The 16,304-nt window shown below is 41.9% G+C and overlaps 1 protein-coding gene across 10 annotated transcripts; it reads left to right on the top strand.

The window, feature by feature from the left end:
• Positions 1-8,003: 8,003 nt before the first annotated feature.
• LOC110616777 lies at positions 8,004-15,947 on the top strand. Of its 10 annotated transcripts, none has more exons than XM_021759265.2 (9): positions 8,013-8,200; positions 9,356-12,385; positions 12,465-12,545; positions 13,131-13,286; positions 13,918-14,081; positions 14,232-14,379; positions 14,446-14,582; positions 14,959-15,046; positions 15,392-15,678. In XM_021759265.2, exons 2-8 carry the CDS (start codon positions 9,545-9,547, stop codon positions 15,044-15,046), a joined length of 3,615 nt encoding a protein of 1,204 aa, XP_021614957.1. In that variant the 5' UTR covers positions 8,013-8,200; positions 9,356-9,544; the 3' UTR covers positions 15,392-15,678. The 10 variants fall into 10 exon arrangements, 8 of the variants coding, with proteins under 8 accessions (XP_021614957.1, XP_021614955.1, XP_043813362.1 ...); XM_021759263.2 differs by having other exon boundaries at positions 8,021-8,285; positions 14,460-14,582; positions 15,392-15,947; XM_043957427.1 differs by having other exon boundaries at positions 8,021-8,200; positions 9,204-12,385; positions 14,460-14,582; positions 15,392-15,947.
• The last annotated feature ends 357 nt before the right edge of the window (positions 15,948-16,304 follow it).

Genomic DNA, 16,304 nt, shown 5'->3' on the forward strand with positions numbered 1-16,304 from the left:
CCGAGCTCAGATTTGTGTATTTTAGTTCGGGATTCAGCCTTCATCCTCTTAAGCTAGATTTCGGCACTTTTGGCCTCACTGTCGCTCCATCGTCTCAACCGGTTTTGTGGTGCTGGGGGTGCTTGGGGAGCCCGGTCGCCCACCTCATTTCATCGTCTCAGCCGGTTTTGTGGCGTCGGGGTTATTTTTGAGCCCGGTCGTCCACCTCACTGAGGTCTTGAACAAGATTCAGACACTTTTGTCCTTACTGTCGCTTCATCGTCTTAGCCGGTTTTGTGGCACTAGGGTCATTTTTAAGCCCGATCGCCCACCTCACTGAGATCTTGAACAAGATTCAGGCACTTTTGGTCTTACTGTCGCTTCATCGTCTCAGCCGGTTTTGTGGTGCCGGGGGTGCTTGGGGAGTCCGGTCACCTACCTCACTGAGGTCTTGAACAAGATTCAGGCACTTTTGGCCTTACTATCGCTTCATCGTCTCAGCCGATTTTGTGGTACCGATGTCATTTTTGAGCCCGGTCGTCCACCTCACTGAGGTCTTGAACAAGATTCAGGCACTTTTGGCCTTACTGTCGCTTCATCATCTCAGCCGGTTTTGTGGTGCCGGAGGCGCTTAGGGAGCCCGGTCACCTACCTCACTGAGGTCTTGAACAAGATTCAGGCACTTTTGGCCTTACTGTTGCTTCATCGTCTCAGTCGGTTTTGTGGCACCGGGGTCATTTTTGAGCCCGGTCGCCCACCTCACTGAGGTCTTGAACAAGATTCAGGAACTTTTGACCTTACTGTCGCTTCATCGTCTCAGCCGGTTTTATGGTGCCGGGGGTGCTTGGGGAGCCCGGTCACCTACCTCACTGAGGTCTTGAACAAGATTCAGGCACTTTTGGCCTTACTGTCGCTTCATCGTCTCAGCCGGTTTTGTGGCGCCGGGGTCATTTTTGAGCCCGGTCACTCACCTCACTAGGGTCTTAAATAAGATTCAGGCACTTTTGGCCTTACTGTCGCTTCATCGTCTCAGCCGATTTTGTGGTGCCGGGGGCGCTTGGGGAGCCCGGTCACCTACCTCACTGAGGTCTTGAACTTTCGCACCTATTTTCTTTTTCTTTTTCCTTTTAAGGAGGGCGAAAATAATAACGGCAAACAATATAATTTGATAATGATATTTATTTTATTTGCACATTTCAAAATACAACCATTCCTTTTACATTTGTTGGAATTTTAAGGAAAGTACCTCTTCAAGTGCTGGATATTCTAAGCATGAGGCTTTGGGTTCCCTTGCATATCCTCGATCTGATACACCCCTGGTTTGACCACTTTGATTATTCTGAATGGGTCCTCCCAGGTCGGTGCCAGCTTTCCCACGGCAGCTCTTTTTCCAGTGGCTTCCAAGTTTTTTAACGCTAGGTCTCCCACCTTCAAACTTCTTTCCCTGACTCTTTTATTGTAGTAACGTGCTGCCTTCTGTTGATATGCTGCGGTGCGAATCTGAGCTTCTTCTCTAACTTCTTTTAGGGCATCTAGGTTACTTCTCAGCTTATCACCGTTGGTGCTTTCGCTGTTGTACTGCACCCTGTGAGTAGGTATTTGCAGCTCGATTGGTACTACAGCTTCGGTTCCAAATACCAGCGCGAAAGGTGTTTCCTTGGTTGGTGTCCGGGGTGTGGTTCGGAATGCCCACAGGATACTATTAAGCTCGTCAGCCCAATTTTTCTTGGCCCCATCCAGCCGCTTCTTCAGTCCCTGGAGGATAGCTCGGTTCATGACCTCTTTCTGACTGTTGGTTTGGGGATGAGCCACTGAGAAGAACTTGTGCCATATACCCATGTTCGTTGTGAATTCTTTAAAGGTCTTGCAGTCAAACTGCTTGCCATTATCCGATATAAGCACTCTCGGTATCCCGAATCTGCAAATGATGTTCCCCCAGACGAAGTCTATCATTTTTTTTGCTGTAATAGTGGGGATTGCTTCTGCCTCTGGCCACTTTGAAAAGTACTCCACAGCTACTATTACGAACTTCTTTTGTCCTGTGGTCTTGGAAAAAGGCCCCAGGATGTCTATGCTCCACTGTGAGAACGGCCATGGACTGGATATGCTAGATTGAGGTGTGGCCGGGATGTTGATGGCTTTGGCAAACCTCTGGCATATGTCACACTTTCGGACGAACTCCTCGGCCTCCCTTTTGACAGCGGGCCAATAGTATCCTTGCCTGAAAATTTTATTTGCCAACGTCTCTGCTCCTTCATGAGCTCCACAGACCCCTTGATGTATTTCTTCCATCACCTTTATAGCTTCTACTGGACTCACACACAGGAGCCATGGGCTAGACTTCCCTCTTCGGTATAGGGTTCCTCTCACCGCTTGGTAATTGGCAGCTCGAGCCGCAATTTTCTTTGCTTCTGCTTTATCTTCAGGGAGTTTTCCCTTTTCCAAGTACTCAAGGTACGGGGTCATCCAGTTTCTTCCTTCTTCGATCTCCATCACTGTGTTGGGTTTGTCAAAGGCCGGGGTATTGACATACTGTATATATACCTCATCCGGGAATTGTTCCAGCTCTTCCCTAGACAATCGACTAAGCAGGTTTGCCTCTTCATTCTCTTCCCGAGGTATTTTTTGGTATCTTATCATGATCCCTTGATTCTTGAGTTCGGCCTCTATGGCCTTTGCCTTCATCAAATAGTTCTGCATAGTCGGATCTCTTGCCTGATATGCCCCCTGTTATCTGGCTAATTACTAGCTGGAAATCGCTATTTATCTCGAGGTCGGTTGCCCCTACTTCCATTGCAATTAACATCCCGTTTATTAGTGCTTCATATTCTGATACATTATTGGAGGCTTTGAACCCTAGGCGTAGAGCATAACAAACTTTGAAACCTTCAGGCCCTTTCAGCATTATTCTTGCACCGCTGCCCCCAGTGCTGGATGCTCCGTCCACATACAACTTCCAGCTGAATTCTCGAGGGGACTGCCACTCTCTCCCTCCTCCTGAGGTTCCCGAGGACGACGCCTCACCAGGTTCTGCTTGTTTTTCATTGAAGGAGCATTCCGCTATGAAGTCAGCGAGGGCTTGGGACTTTATGGTTGTGCGAGGCCGGTACTCCAAGTAGTAGGGGCTAATCTCAATAGACCAAGCAAGCATCCGACCTGAGGTTTTCAGTCTGTGAAGAATTCTCTTCAATGGCTGATCTGTCATCACTACTCCTTGGTGGCTTTCTAGGTAAACCCTGAACTTTCTGACTGCTAGCAATAAAGCGTAAGCTATTTTTTCGATGTTCAGATATCTTATCTCAGCATCTTTGAGCACTTTGCTGACGTAGAATACTGGCTTCTGTTCTCCTTCTTCCACTCTCACCAGTACGGCACTGACAGCTTGCTTTGAAGCTGATAGGTAGATTAGGAGCTCTTCTCCTTCCAGTGGGCTACTAAGCACATATGGTGAGCTAAGATAGCATTTGAGTTCTTTGAAAGCTTTTTGACAGTCCTCGGTCCATTCGAAGTTCGAAACTTTTCTCAACTTTTTGAAGAATGGCAAGCATCTTTCTGCCGACCTCGACATGAAACTGTTGAGCGCCACCACCCTTCTAGTAAGTCTTTGGACGTCCCTTACACAGGTCGACTCAGGCATTTTCAATATAGCTTCCACCTTCTCTGGATTGGGCTCAATGCCCTTTCCACTCACCATGTATCCCAGGAATTTTCCTCCCCTGATGAAGAAAGTGCATTTTGCTGGATTTAGCCTTATTCTGTATCACTCCAGTACCTCAAACACCTCCCTCAGGTCTACTAGGTGTAGCTGAAAAGTTGGGCTTTTTACCACCATATCGTTCACATACACTTCAACGTTTCTACCGATTTGGTCTTTGAAAATTCTATTCATTAGTCTCTGGTATGTTGCCCCAGCGTTCTTTAGCCCAAAAGGCATGGCCTTGTAACAGTACGTCCCATCTTTTGTCCATTGGGATTTGATGGTAGCCAGACATTGCATCCAGAGACGACATGTAATTAAAATCGGCCGTAGAGTCGACCATTTTATTAATATCAGGGAGGGGGTAACAATCTTTAGGGCATGCTTGGTTCAGGTCAGTGAAATCAATACACATCCTATACTTACCATTGGCTTTTTTCACTAGTACAGGATTCGCTAGCCATTGCGGATACATTACTTCCCTAATAAACCCTGCCTCCTCTAGCTTTTGTACCTCCTCCCTGGTGGTCTGTTGCTTCTCTTTTCCCATTACTCTCTTCTTCTGCTTTATCGGCCTGGCTTTCGGGAGAACATTCAGCTTGTGAGTCATCACCTTCGGGTCTATCCCGGGCATGTCCGATGGCTTCCAGGCGAAGCTTGAGGCGTGACCTTGGATTAGGGCCCTTGCTTCAGTTTTCTGTTCTTCAGTCAGATCAGCGTTGAGGCTGAAAACCTTGTCTGCTTCTACTTCTGATAAGGGAAAGGTTTCCAGCTCTCCAACCGGCTCTGTTCTGGCTTCTTTCTTCTCATCTCGGACCTTCAGGACTTCCGAGTCAAATTTTTCCCCTGCCGAGCTCACTTTTGATATTGTGGCCAGGTATACTGCTCTCGCCTCTTCTTGGCATCCTCTGACCACTCCCACTCCTGCTTCAGTTGGGAACTTCATAGCCAGGTGCCTTATGCTGGTCACCACCTCAAAGTCGTACAGGACTGGCCTTCCCAGTATGGCGTTACAATTCAGGGGAAGCTTTACTACCAGGAACACTACATAGTGAGTTCTAGCTAAAGGGGCTTCCCCAAGGGTCAAAGCCAATTTCACTTTTCCTTTCACAAGTATCGGGACTCTTCCGATCCCCTTCACCGGGGTCTGATCTCGAACCAACTGCTCTTCAGGGATCCCCATTTACTGGAAAATCCCGTACGACAATAAGTTCACCTTGCTTCCATCGTCTACCTGGATTTTCCTAACTCTGTAATTATGAATGATGGCCTCAACAACAAGAGTGTAACGACCCGAAATCCAGACCGCTATCGGCGCTAGGATCCAGGTCGACTTAAGGTCGTTGGGACCCGTAGCAAGCCTGCTATACTGTCTGTGTACCTGTAAAATCCCATACATGATCATACATTTTCTGTAAAAGCGTAAATCCGAGATTCCACCGGTCGGCAAGAATTCCGATGCCGGACTTTAGCCGGGTATTACAAAGAGCATCATCGTGCGACATTTGAACACCGAGGGCATCTTCCGGGGAGAAAGAGATGACCATTGGGGAATATTCTACCACTTGCATGACTTCAGTACTGCAGCCCTCCCCATCTCGCTCTCTTTTTCTCCCTCTCCTGCTCATCTGACCTCCAGTCCCTCCGACTATCATATTGATGGTTCCACTGGAACCGTTATTCACTGGTCCTGTCCCTGGCCTCCGAGGTCTTTCTGCAGTAGGGTTCTGCTGAGGCCTTTCTCCTTCTGGTTTTTTCACAAAGTTTCACAAGTGCCCCCTTTTTATCAGCCTTTTAATCTTACTGATCAGCTGATAGCAGTTATTAGTGTCATGGCCGTGTGTACTATGGTACTGGCAGTATTTGTTAGGATCTCACTGGCTTGGTTCAGCCCTCATTTGTTTCGGCCATTGGAGGAATTCTTTGTTTTGGACCGCCATGAGCACTTCGGCTCGAGAGGCATTGAGAGGGGTTAGGGTCTCTGGAATTCGTGGAGGAAATGATCTTTGGTCTGGAATTCGAGGGGGAAGTGGTCTTTGGTCCCTTCGGTCCCAAGGTTGTCTGTACGCCTCAGGCCTTTTGTTTTGCCTTTTTTCCTGCCTTTCCGGCCTCCTTTCCTTTGGAGCTTTCCCCCTGTCTGCCACTTCCTTGGCGAATCTACTCGTCATTAAGGCATCATCCTGCCTTATGTACTTTTCCGCCATCTTCATCAGTTATGCCAGCGAGGTGGGGGCTTTCTACTTAACGAGCCAAAAAACTCTAGGGAGGTTGTCCCTTTCTGCATGGCTTCTACTGCTCTGCTTTCGTCCAGCTCGGGAATCTGCAGGGCCTCCGTATTGAAACGGGCTATATACTCCCTTAACGATTCATTTTTTCTTTGCCTGACTGTCTCCAAATAGCTAATTTTCCTGTCAGCTGGCACTCCGGCTATGAATCGGCTAATGAAGACGTTGGCTAAATCTCCAAAGCTCCTGATACTTCTGGCTTCCAGGGTATTGAACCACGCTCGTGTTGGCCCCATGAGCGTCGTAGGGAATACCTTGCACATCAAGGCATTCGATAGGATCTGCAGCTCCATGAAGGTCTTGTAGTTAAGGACATGCTCCCTTAGGTTTCCAGCTCCGTCGTATGCTGCCATAGGTGGCATCATGAACTTTTTGGGGATGGTCTCTTACTACACCCATCTTGAGAAGGGCGAGGATGCAGGCAAGAGGGTCTGACTATGATCTTTTGCTCCCAACTCGACCATGAGTTGTTCTCTCATCTTCTACAGCTTTTGATCTACATTCTCTTCTTCTTGCCTAGGTCTTTTCCCCACGTGACATTCCTCTTTCCATTCATCGTCCTTCGTTCTCCTGGTTGTTCTAGCAGAGTAACTGTCTGCCTCGTCATTTTCTATCAACTCCCTCACCCTTCTTCCATGAACTCTGGCTTCCGGTGTTTCTTCTTCACTGGCTCTTCTGCCTCTTTCTCTGGTTTCTTTGCTGTTTGTTTGAGGATGGTTGAAGGTAGGTTGGGGTTCGTTGGTTCGGGGCTCTTCTACCACAGGCAACACGTTCACTGGGGTACTGAGGCCCCTCTGTTGAATCATCTGCCCCAGCCAGTGGGCGGTGTTTTATAAATGGATGGCCATGGCTTGTAGGTCCTAGTTAGATAAGGTAGCTACGGGCACATTCCCCGCCAAGCTTGGCGAGGGATTAAAAGGGGTTGGTGGTTGGTTGTTGGGGGTTGTGGGGCTAGAGAAAGAGAACTGTTGCCCCTCCTGGGCAGAGCTCAGGTCATTGGGGGTATTAGGAATGTTGTTTTCGTTATGATTGGCCATTGTAGATCTCAGTGGGTGTTTTTTGAGAATGAAACTCCGGCGATGAAAAGATCTCCTTCGTTCCACAGACGGCGACAATTGATGTTCTGAGATCCAGAAAATAGGATTTTACAATGGTTTAATAACCTTGTTCTGAGGAGAGGGTGTTCTCCTCCTTTTATCCTTTTCTTTTATCTGCTAGTAACATCTAAAGGTCTCACCATTATTGGGTCACCTGTCTCTGCCATACGGATACGTACGTACTAAAATGTCAGACATCTATTCCATGTTGAACGGCTATTTAATTCCCTCCTAGCGCGCATGCGGACAGACCTGCTAGGCGAATGGACTGTTTATTCTTCATCCTCATGACCGGGCTGGAGTTGAAGAGACTGAGGCTCAGGGGAGGTCCGGTCTTAAGGCCGAATGATTTGGACCGGTCTATTTAAGAGGCTTAACGACCCTCGAATTAGTGCTGTCATCATGGGCCCGACCTCCTAACGAGGTGGTGAAATCCAGCGGTTATCACTAGGGATTAAATTTATGAATATTTTGTTTCTTGTTTAAAATGTAAGGTTTTAAATATTAATTATAACAATATAAAAATAAAGATTAATTTGTTTAAAAAAATTAATTGTATTTGAAATATTTATATTATAATTGTAGCTTCTGTAGAAATTTATATGTATATATCCATCGTGCTGGTTTAGCCGGGGACTGTGGCTAATAGGTGGCCCCCCTACGGACCATCCTTATTATTATGAGTTAGGACAAAACTCAAAAAGCAGCCGCGAAATGACAAATGAGTCTCCAACTAATCATTAATTTCAGAAAAAAAAAAAAAAAAAAGACAAGAAGAAAAAAACCAAGCAAACAGCCAAGCAGTGGTGTTTAAGTAAATAAGTATTAAAAAAGAGACAATATCGTAATTTGGCAATTATTTTTTATTTTCTTCCTCGCTTGAGTATTGGCACAAGCAGTAGCAGACGATTTTATTAGCGCAGAAAGCGTGCGTGAACGCCTGATAAAGGCAAGGCCTCTCTATTTTATTATTATTATTGTTATTAAATAGGAGAATAAAAGTACTCGAATAAGTAACCAAAGCCAACAACCTTTGAAGAAAAAAAAAAAAAAAAAATGAAAACCCGAAACCAAAAACAAAAAGAACCAAATCATCTCGTTATTGCTCGACTGTTTACGCAGTTTTACAGTCGTTGCTGCAGGTACCTCACGCAATCCTTCTTCTTCAACCACAACCTTTTGTTTTTTTTTTGGCTTCAACATATAGAATTTCTGTCTTCTTCAGTTGTACGTTTGCTACAATTAATTCTATTTTTTCTTATTTTATGCGACTTTCATTTTACTTTTTGATCTTGCAGTTTAAAGTCTTAACCATTTGTCCATAGATGATCTAATTTTTTAGCTATAGCTATCATGCTCAGTAGGTGTGGTTATTCATTTCATTATCGCTGAGTTTTTAGGCCACAAAGTTAAGAACTTCGTTTGCCATGTCATCTGTAGTGCAAAATTTTTTGGTAAATTATGGCGTGCCGTGCACTAAAATCTATCAACTGCAAGATTTAGTAACTGATAAGTCAAGTGATCAATTTGCTTGGCACAACAGCATAATAGATGTTTCGTTCAACTAGTTCTACTTTTGTGCTTTGTACTTGGTCTATGCTATGCACCCGAAGCCCTTGCTTTGGTTGCATACTCCATGATTTGCATGTAAAATTACACTCATTCCAGCTCATGTATCTGTGGGTGCTGTCATATGTTTTCAGTTATCTGCCACTGTCTAATAATCTAGTCAAGTGCTGATGTCATATTGTTACCAATTTTCTGGAGTGTATTTTACTAGGCAGTAGTATTGTAGGAGCCTATTGATTTATGGTCTTGATGGTTTGCTTGTGTGACTTATTTTTTGCTTGAAGAGATTCTATAGCAAACAGCTGAATAGCGTCAACCGCATTCATATTGCCGACCCCAGCTATTTTGAAATAAGCCAGTAAGGTTTAGTCGTTGCTGTTGAACAGATTCTAAAGCTCATATTTTGGACATTTTTAGGGTCTTTTATATTTTAAGCTGAAAGCATCCTCCTCTCCTTTCCCTGAGATTTTGATGACTTCATACAGCTGTAATATATTCCAGTTTAAATATATTAAGACACTGTTTTTCTTACTTGTCCAATTTTCATACCCTTTCTCAATTTGAACATATTTGCAGCATAATATTATTTCAAGCTTCTAGACTTCCATTTGAGTCATTGTTGTCACACAATTCCAAATTTAGGATTGCTGAAGCTTTTGGAGATCTCTTTAGAGCAACTTGACCTCAGATGCAACTGAAGCTTGTTTCCTGTTTCGATATTTTTGCAGGCAAAATTCATATTCTCCATGTCTCATTCTTATTACTGACTTTTTCTGTGGACAAAGTTTGTAATTGATATATCTCTGAGGGCTCTTTGTACATATGAAGTGTGTAATTTATATTATCTTGGGCTGTTTGTATGTATCTACCATGTAAGCTTCACAGTGTTGGGGTTAATTCCAATCAAGTTGGTTTAAATGGAGAGGAATTCAAACATCACAATGGAACAATTGGATATGCAAAATCAATTTGGATACAGTGCCAGGGAATCAGGACATGAAGGATTTGCTGCATCTCAAGCATTTTTAATAGACCCTATAAGCAGCAGAAGTGCTAATGTGAGACTTCCTGACCTAAATGTATCAGAAGTTAAACCTGTACTTAATTACTCCATACAGACAGGTGAGGAGTTTGCTCTTGAATTTATGCGTGATCGAGTTAATCTTAAGAAGCCTCTCATCCCAAGTGCTCTAGCTGATCCTAATCATGCATCAAATCATATGGAGCTAAAAAGTATTTTAAGCACTACTCATACAGGGTCTGAAAGTTCATATGCTTCAACGCTCCCTTTAGCAGAGAAAGGTTCAAAAGGAATTGAGAGAACAAACTTGTCTTTATATGAAGGGAGAAGCGACTATGGGTCAGTCCATTCAGTTCCACAAACTTCATCAGAACATGACATTCAACAATTTCTACATGGTTTTACCTCTGATAGCTCATCTACAAAGATGAAGCTGCTCTGCAGCTTTGGCGGTACGATACTGCCTCGTCCTAGTGATGGAAAGCTCAGGTATGTTGGGGGTGAAACACACATTATATGTATATCAAAGGATATTTCGTGGGAAGAGCTTGAGCGGAAAACCTTAGCAATTTATACCCAACCTCATGTGATAAAATATCAGCTTCCTGGAGAGGATCTTGATGCATTGGTTTCTGTTTCATGTGATGAGGATCTGCAGAATATGATGGAGGAATGGAATGAAGTTGAAGGTAGAGAAGCATCACAAAAACTTAGAATGTTTCTGTTCTCCATGAGTGATTTGGAGGATGCTCAGTTTGGCTTGGGCAGTTTGGAGGGTGATTCTGATATTCAGTATGTAGTTGCAGTTAATGGCATGGACTTGGGATTAAGAAAAAGCTCAATTGTACATGGTTTGGCAAGCTCTTCCAGAAATAATTTAAATGAGCTAGATGTATTAAATGTTGACAGGGAGACAAGTAGAGTAGCAGCTGTCTCTATTGGGGTCAGTACTTCAACTTTGCCTAGCACTTTCCAATCTGCTCAACTGGTTCATCAGAATTTATCCAGTGCATATGAAACCAACCCACAATTTTCTCATGGCCAAATGATGGAATATAGAGTTTCCCAGCAATTTGTGGCGCACTATCCCAACAATTCTTCTAATTACTCCCCTAATGAAGAAATTCCCTATTCAACCTCCCTTCATGGGCTTATGAATCAAGGAGGCTTGAATCGAGGGAAGTCATATGGCAGTCTTCATGAGCAGAATTCACAGACATTAGCAAAGGAAGAAAAGAGAAAACTTGATGGTTCAGTTCAACATGAGGTTGGTATTGAAAAAACTCGTCCCCTAGAAAAGGCTGTTCCAGTTGATGAAATATCAGTCAGTGTTTCTGCACAAGAAGATCTCCATTCTCTGCCCTCAAAAAATGATTCTAATCAATGTGAATCTGAAAAGACCTCTTCTTCTGTAGATGTCATTAATCAGGTGCAGATATCTAAATCAAGTGAAAATGATCAATGTTCCCTATCTTGTACATTTGGTTTGAGCGGTTCTGATTCTGTTTCTAATTTGATAGACTTGAGCTATCATGAACCATCCCTACCTACTCAGAGGATATATTGTTCAGAAAGAATACCCCGGGAACAAGCAGAGCTGATGAATAGGTTATCAAAATCTGATGATTCACTTGGTTCTCTGTTTCTTATTTCTCATTCTAGTTCCAATATTACTGAGCATAAGTCAATTAGAGAATCTGCTGAAAACCTTATTCAAAGTGATCCGGATCTCCATACTGAACACTCCATGCCAACTGTAAAACCATTGCATATAGATCCTCAACAGACCAACAATGAGCTTGCCCAACCCCAGAAGTACAAGGTGTTTGCAGATGCAGCTTCTGAGATGAATAAGATGCTTTTGGATTCTCATGATGTTTTGCAGAGTGGGTTCAAGCTAGCAGTTCCAAATGATGTGGATGATAAAGATTCTGCAAACAGAGAAGCTATGCTTAATGCTGACCATGATGACACTGCAGGTAACCAGGAAAATCTCCTGATTGAAGAAACTGGAGAATCAAGATCTGGAAATCCTGCAGCATCCCAAGTAACTTATCTTGTGCACCACAAGGATCCTCTGACTGATACTCTGGGGCCTAAACTTAGTGAGATAACAGGAAAAGATTTTGCAGGTAATGATCTTGGACATTCTCAGCCATTTTCTCAAAAAGAGAGCTCAGCTAATGATATTCCTCAAGGAATACACCCTGTTGGTATTTCAGCAAGAAAACAGGCAGACGTCAGCATAGATATTAATGATAGATTCCCTCATGATTTTTTTTCTGAAATATTCCCCAGAGGGATACTTACTGAGGAGAGGGTAGGTGTTACTCCAATGCACAAAGATGGAGCTGGCATCAGTGTGATCATGGAAAATCATGAGCCTAAGCACTGGTCATATTTTCAAAAATTGGCACAAGAAGAGTTCGTTCAGAAAGATGTTTCTCTTATCGATCAGGATCTTCTAAGTACTCCTTTACTAGCAAAAGCAAAAGATGGAGATCAGAAGACACATCTTTTTGCACATTTGACAGAAGATCCAGTTTCAATGGACCACAAACATTCCCACTCCCAGCTTAATTTTGGTAAAGACAGCAATAAAGAAAGCATACCAGGAACAGGAGGAGCTGACTCCACAGTTCATTCGGATTTTGGTTATTCCCAGGTGAAAGGCAGTAAAAATATGCAGTTTGGTGCTATGGTGGAGAACTTAAAATCTCCAGAATCACCATATGAGGTATCTTTTCTCAATGATAAATGGTTTAGTAACTTATTTCCAGCCTACAGCCTTGAAGTTCACTTTGTTGATGTTTTAGGTTGTGCAGTTGGAAAACAGGAACATTGGCCTGCCTCCTATTAATCCATCTCTTGTAGATTTTGACATCAGTGCATTGCAGGTATGCTTCATGTATATGTAAGCATATGTTTATGCTGATACAAAACTTGTGCTCTCTCTCTTCCTTCCTCTCCTTTTCTCTGTCATCAATGATGCATTTTTTTATTGTGTGCTGAAACATTATTAATTCACAACATTTAATGTTTGATCTGTTCCATTATTGAGCTGCTTCTCTTGATTCAGCTTTCCTCTTATGATGGCATATAATGCATCTTTTCTGTAACACTTGTGGGCTGGACTTGGAGAATTTGTTTATATCCTTGCTTAAATAAATAACTCTGTCTGCATTTACTCAAGGATGTATATATAAATGTAATTTTTTATATTTGAATTGGTTGATGCCTCTGGAAACAAAGTTAACACTTTGCCAGCATCTGTAATAACATTCAATCATCCTATGGTATTTGCACTTCCTCTTCAGCATATGGGAAAGATTGAGCATATCTGTTGTTCCTTTGCATGTTTGTATTTTTTTTTCTTGTCCAGTAGTTTGAGATTAACTAAATTTACTTTCAAGTCTTTAAAACATCTGGACACCGTTTAATTGTTTTTATTGTTTATTATTCATTTTAATGGATACATATAGCAGTTCATAAACAATGAAGATCTTGAAGAGCTGAGGGAACTAGGTTCTGGCACTTTTGGAACTGTATATCATGGAAAATGGAGGGGATCAGATGTTGCCATTAAGAGGCTTAAGAAGATTTGTTTCACTGGTCGATCATCAGAGCAAGAGAGATTGGTAATTGTTTCTCTATGTTTGCTTTTTTAAAAGTAGTTACATGCTAATTAGCTAATCATTTAACATCTTATCATAAAGGAGATTATTATCAGGTCCTGGATGTTTTTGGAAATTTATTTGTTTGTCCCTATAATTCTTAAGTCCAATTAAAAGATTTTTTTAAAGGACTTCTAAATGCAAATACTTAGTTTTCTATCAGTATATGTTAATAGATTCCATTAGGCATTGATAAACACCATGATACCTTTTAAATTTAATCTGTGACCTTTTAAACAAATTGCTCTAAAGTTTTTCATGTTTCATTATCATAATTTATTTAGTCATCTGACTAATGGAAATACTAACAGAGAGTCACCTAGCTGTATTTTAAGATGGTAAGGAACTTTTTAATTGCTTAAATATTGTAGGAACAGTTAATGAATTTTTAAAAAATTCAAGGACCTAATAGTAATTCTCCCTATCATAAAATAAATCATTAGTAAGAAAACCAATCTAGGAATCCATTATATTAGTCTCTTAGTCTTCTGCTTGAAGTATAATGGTTAAACTTAACTTCCATCTCTCCCTCTCTCTCTTCTTTTTTCTTCTTTTTTTAGAATGTTAAATAATCTATATTCATTGCCATTCTCAGACTATAGAATTTTGGCGGGAAGCTGAAATTCTGTCAAAGCTTCACCATCCAAATGTAGTTGCATTTTATGGTGTGGTGAAAGATGGGCCTGGCGGGACGTTAGCTACTGTGGCAGAGTTCATGGTTGATGGTTCTCTTAGGCATGTCTTACTCAAGAAGGACAGGTTGCATTATGGAGTCTTTAACTTAGCTTGCATATCTTCCCTCTCTCAATGATAAATATTTTTAGCAATGGCTCATTAATTTGCAGTTTCACTTTGGATAGTTGATTTTCTTGCGTTCCTTTGCTTATCTCTTCCAATCTTTACTTGCAGGTATCTGGATCGTCGCAAGAGGCTCCTAATAGCTATGGATGCTGCATTTGGAATGGAGTATCTGCACTCAAAGAACATTGTGCATTTTGATTTGAAATGTGACAACTTGCTTGTGAACCTAAAAGATCCCCACCGACCAATCTGCAAGGTAAATTCTGATAGCATATTTGTTAAAGTTCTGGTAATTTTTGTCAACTGTTCTAACTTCTAACAGAATGGATGCTCCAGGTTGGTGATTTTGGACTGTCAAAAATTAAACGAAATACATTGGTATCTGGAGGTGTGCGTGGAACTCTTCCATGGATGGCACCAGAGCTGCTACATGGTAGTAGCAACAAGGTCTCGGAAAAGGTAAAGGTGTCACTTAAAATTTATTTTCTGCAGTGGCACAGGAGATAAGATAACTTTCTAGTTGGTCTAGATAGTTTCATGTAGCCTTTAGGAAGTTTGGCACCGACTGGATGAAAGCATCAAATGTGTTCCTTAGCAGTGAGTCAATGAACATATTAATATAATCTCAATTTTCAGTTTCTTTTAGTTTATCAACAGACTCTGGTAAAAGCTAACTGGTGTAGGTTTTAGGAAGTTATTCCTGCATGCATCATCTATTATAAGGGCAAAACGTGTGAACCTACATTTACAGGGTTGTCAAATCTATTTCCTCTCCCCTTAATCGTTCTAGCTTTTGAGCACTTATGTTCAGTTATTATTTTACATTGATTCTCAGGTTGACGTTTTCTCCTTTGGAATTGTCCTATGGGAGATTCTCACTGGTGAGGAACCATATGCCAACATGCACTATGGTGCCATCATAGGTGCAGTTTCTACCACTCTTTTGCTTCTTCCTGTCATTCCTCTATCATTAGACATTCTATGTTGCTTGAAAAAAAATCAATTATCAAGTCATAAAGGGTAACAAATGAACATCGATGATTTTGCAAATGGGGTTGGATCTTAGAGTAATTTGATTTACTAATTAGGGAAGCTTGAGTGGAGTTAGTATTACAACAATAGGCTACTCTTGCTTCCAGACATGCCCTAATCTATGTAACCTTTGTTGTTCTTTCCTATCAACCTGTATAGTTGTTACTTTATGTTCAAGCTGGTATTTGTGCATGCAGTGCCTTCATTAAATCTGTCAATCTTTTCCATGTGTGCAGGTGGAATTGTAAATAATACTTTGAGACCAGCCATTCCGAATTTCTGTGATCCTGACTGGAAAAGGTTGATGGAGCAGTGTTGGGCCCCTAATCCTGCAGCCAGGCCTTCCTTCACAGAAATTGCCAGACGTCTGCGCATAATGTCTACAGCAGCTAGCCAAACCAAAGGACATGGCCACAAGCCATCAAAGTCATGATTTGAAGTTTCTTCCTTCCTCTTTTCCATGATAAGTGGATTCATTAAACTATAAACCTGAAATCGACTTGTATCATATTATTAGTAGTAGTCCTTAACTTTTGCCTCAGATTCCAAACTAGTTGGGGGTTGATTACAGTGATATTTGTTCTCCATCCAGCCCTCTTCATGACTAGTTCTCAGCTATGTGCCGTGATATTAGGTCATTTCAAGAATCAATCATCTTGTATCATATTAGCAGGGGAAGAGATTCACTTCCATTCATGTTTTTAAAATGGAAGTTCTCTTCAATTATAATACATGTACAGTGTTTTGCTTATGGAATTATCAATTTGTCATTGGATTTGACAGTTCAAAACAGCATTCTTCGCCTGGCCTTTTGGTTTGTTAGGGTTATCTTTGTATATGCTGCTAAGAGAGCTTCATCTTATTACTATCTGTAGAATGATCATGCTGATACTAAACCCACATTACATATTAAACCACTCATATGAGGAGGTTTTGGGAGTGGTTTCCTGAAATTTCTTGTAATTCTGTAGCTAAATTAAAAGAAAATAAAGAGTAGAAAAGAAGCCACTATAATTTGTGATTAAAGACTACAGTTGCTGATGTATTCGTCATGGCAATAGTTGTTGAACACCTTTAGGTGTGAGACCTTTCCTGAAAGGTAGGCCTCTTACATGAACAATCCAGATTGTAGTCCTGCCATGGGTAACA

This window comes from Manihot esculenta, chromosome 6, assembly GCF_001659605.2.
Source record: "Manihot esculenta cultivar AM560-2 chromosome 6, M.esculenta_v8, whole genome shotgun sequence".
Classification (NCBI taxonomy): Eukaryota; Viridiplantae; Streptophyta; class Magnoliopsida; order Malpighiales; family Euphorbiaceae; genus Manihot; species Manihot esculenta.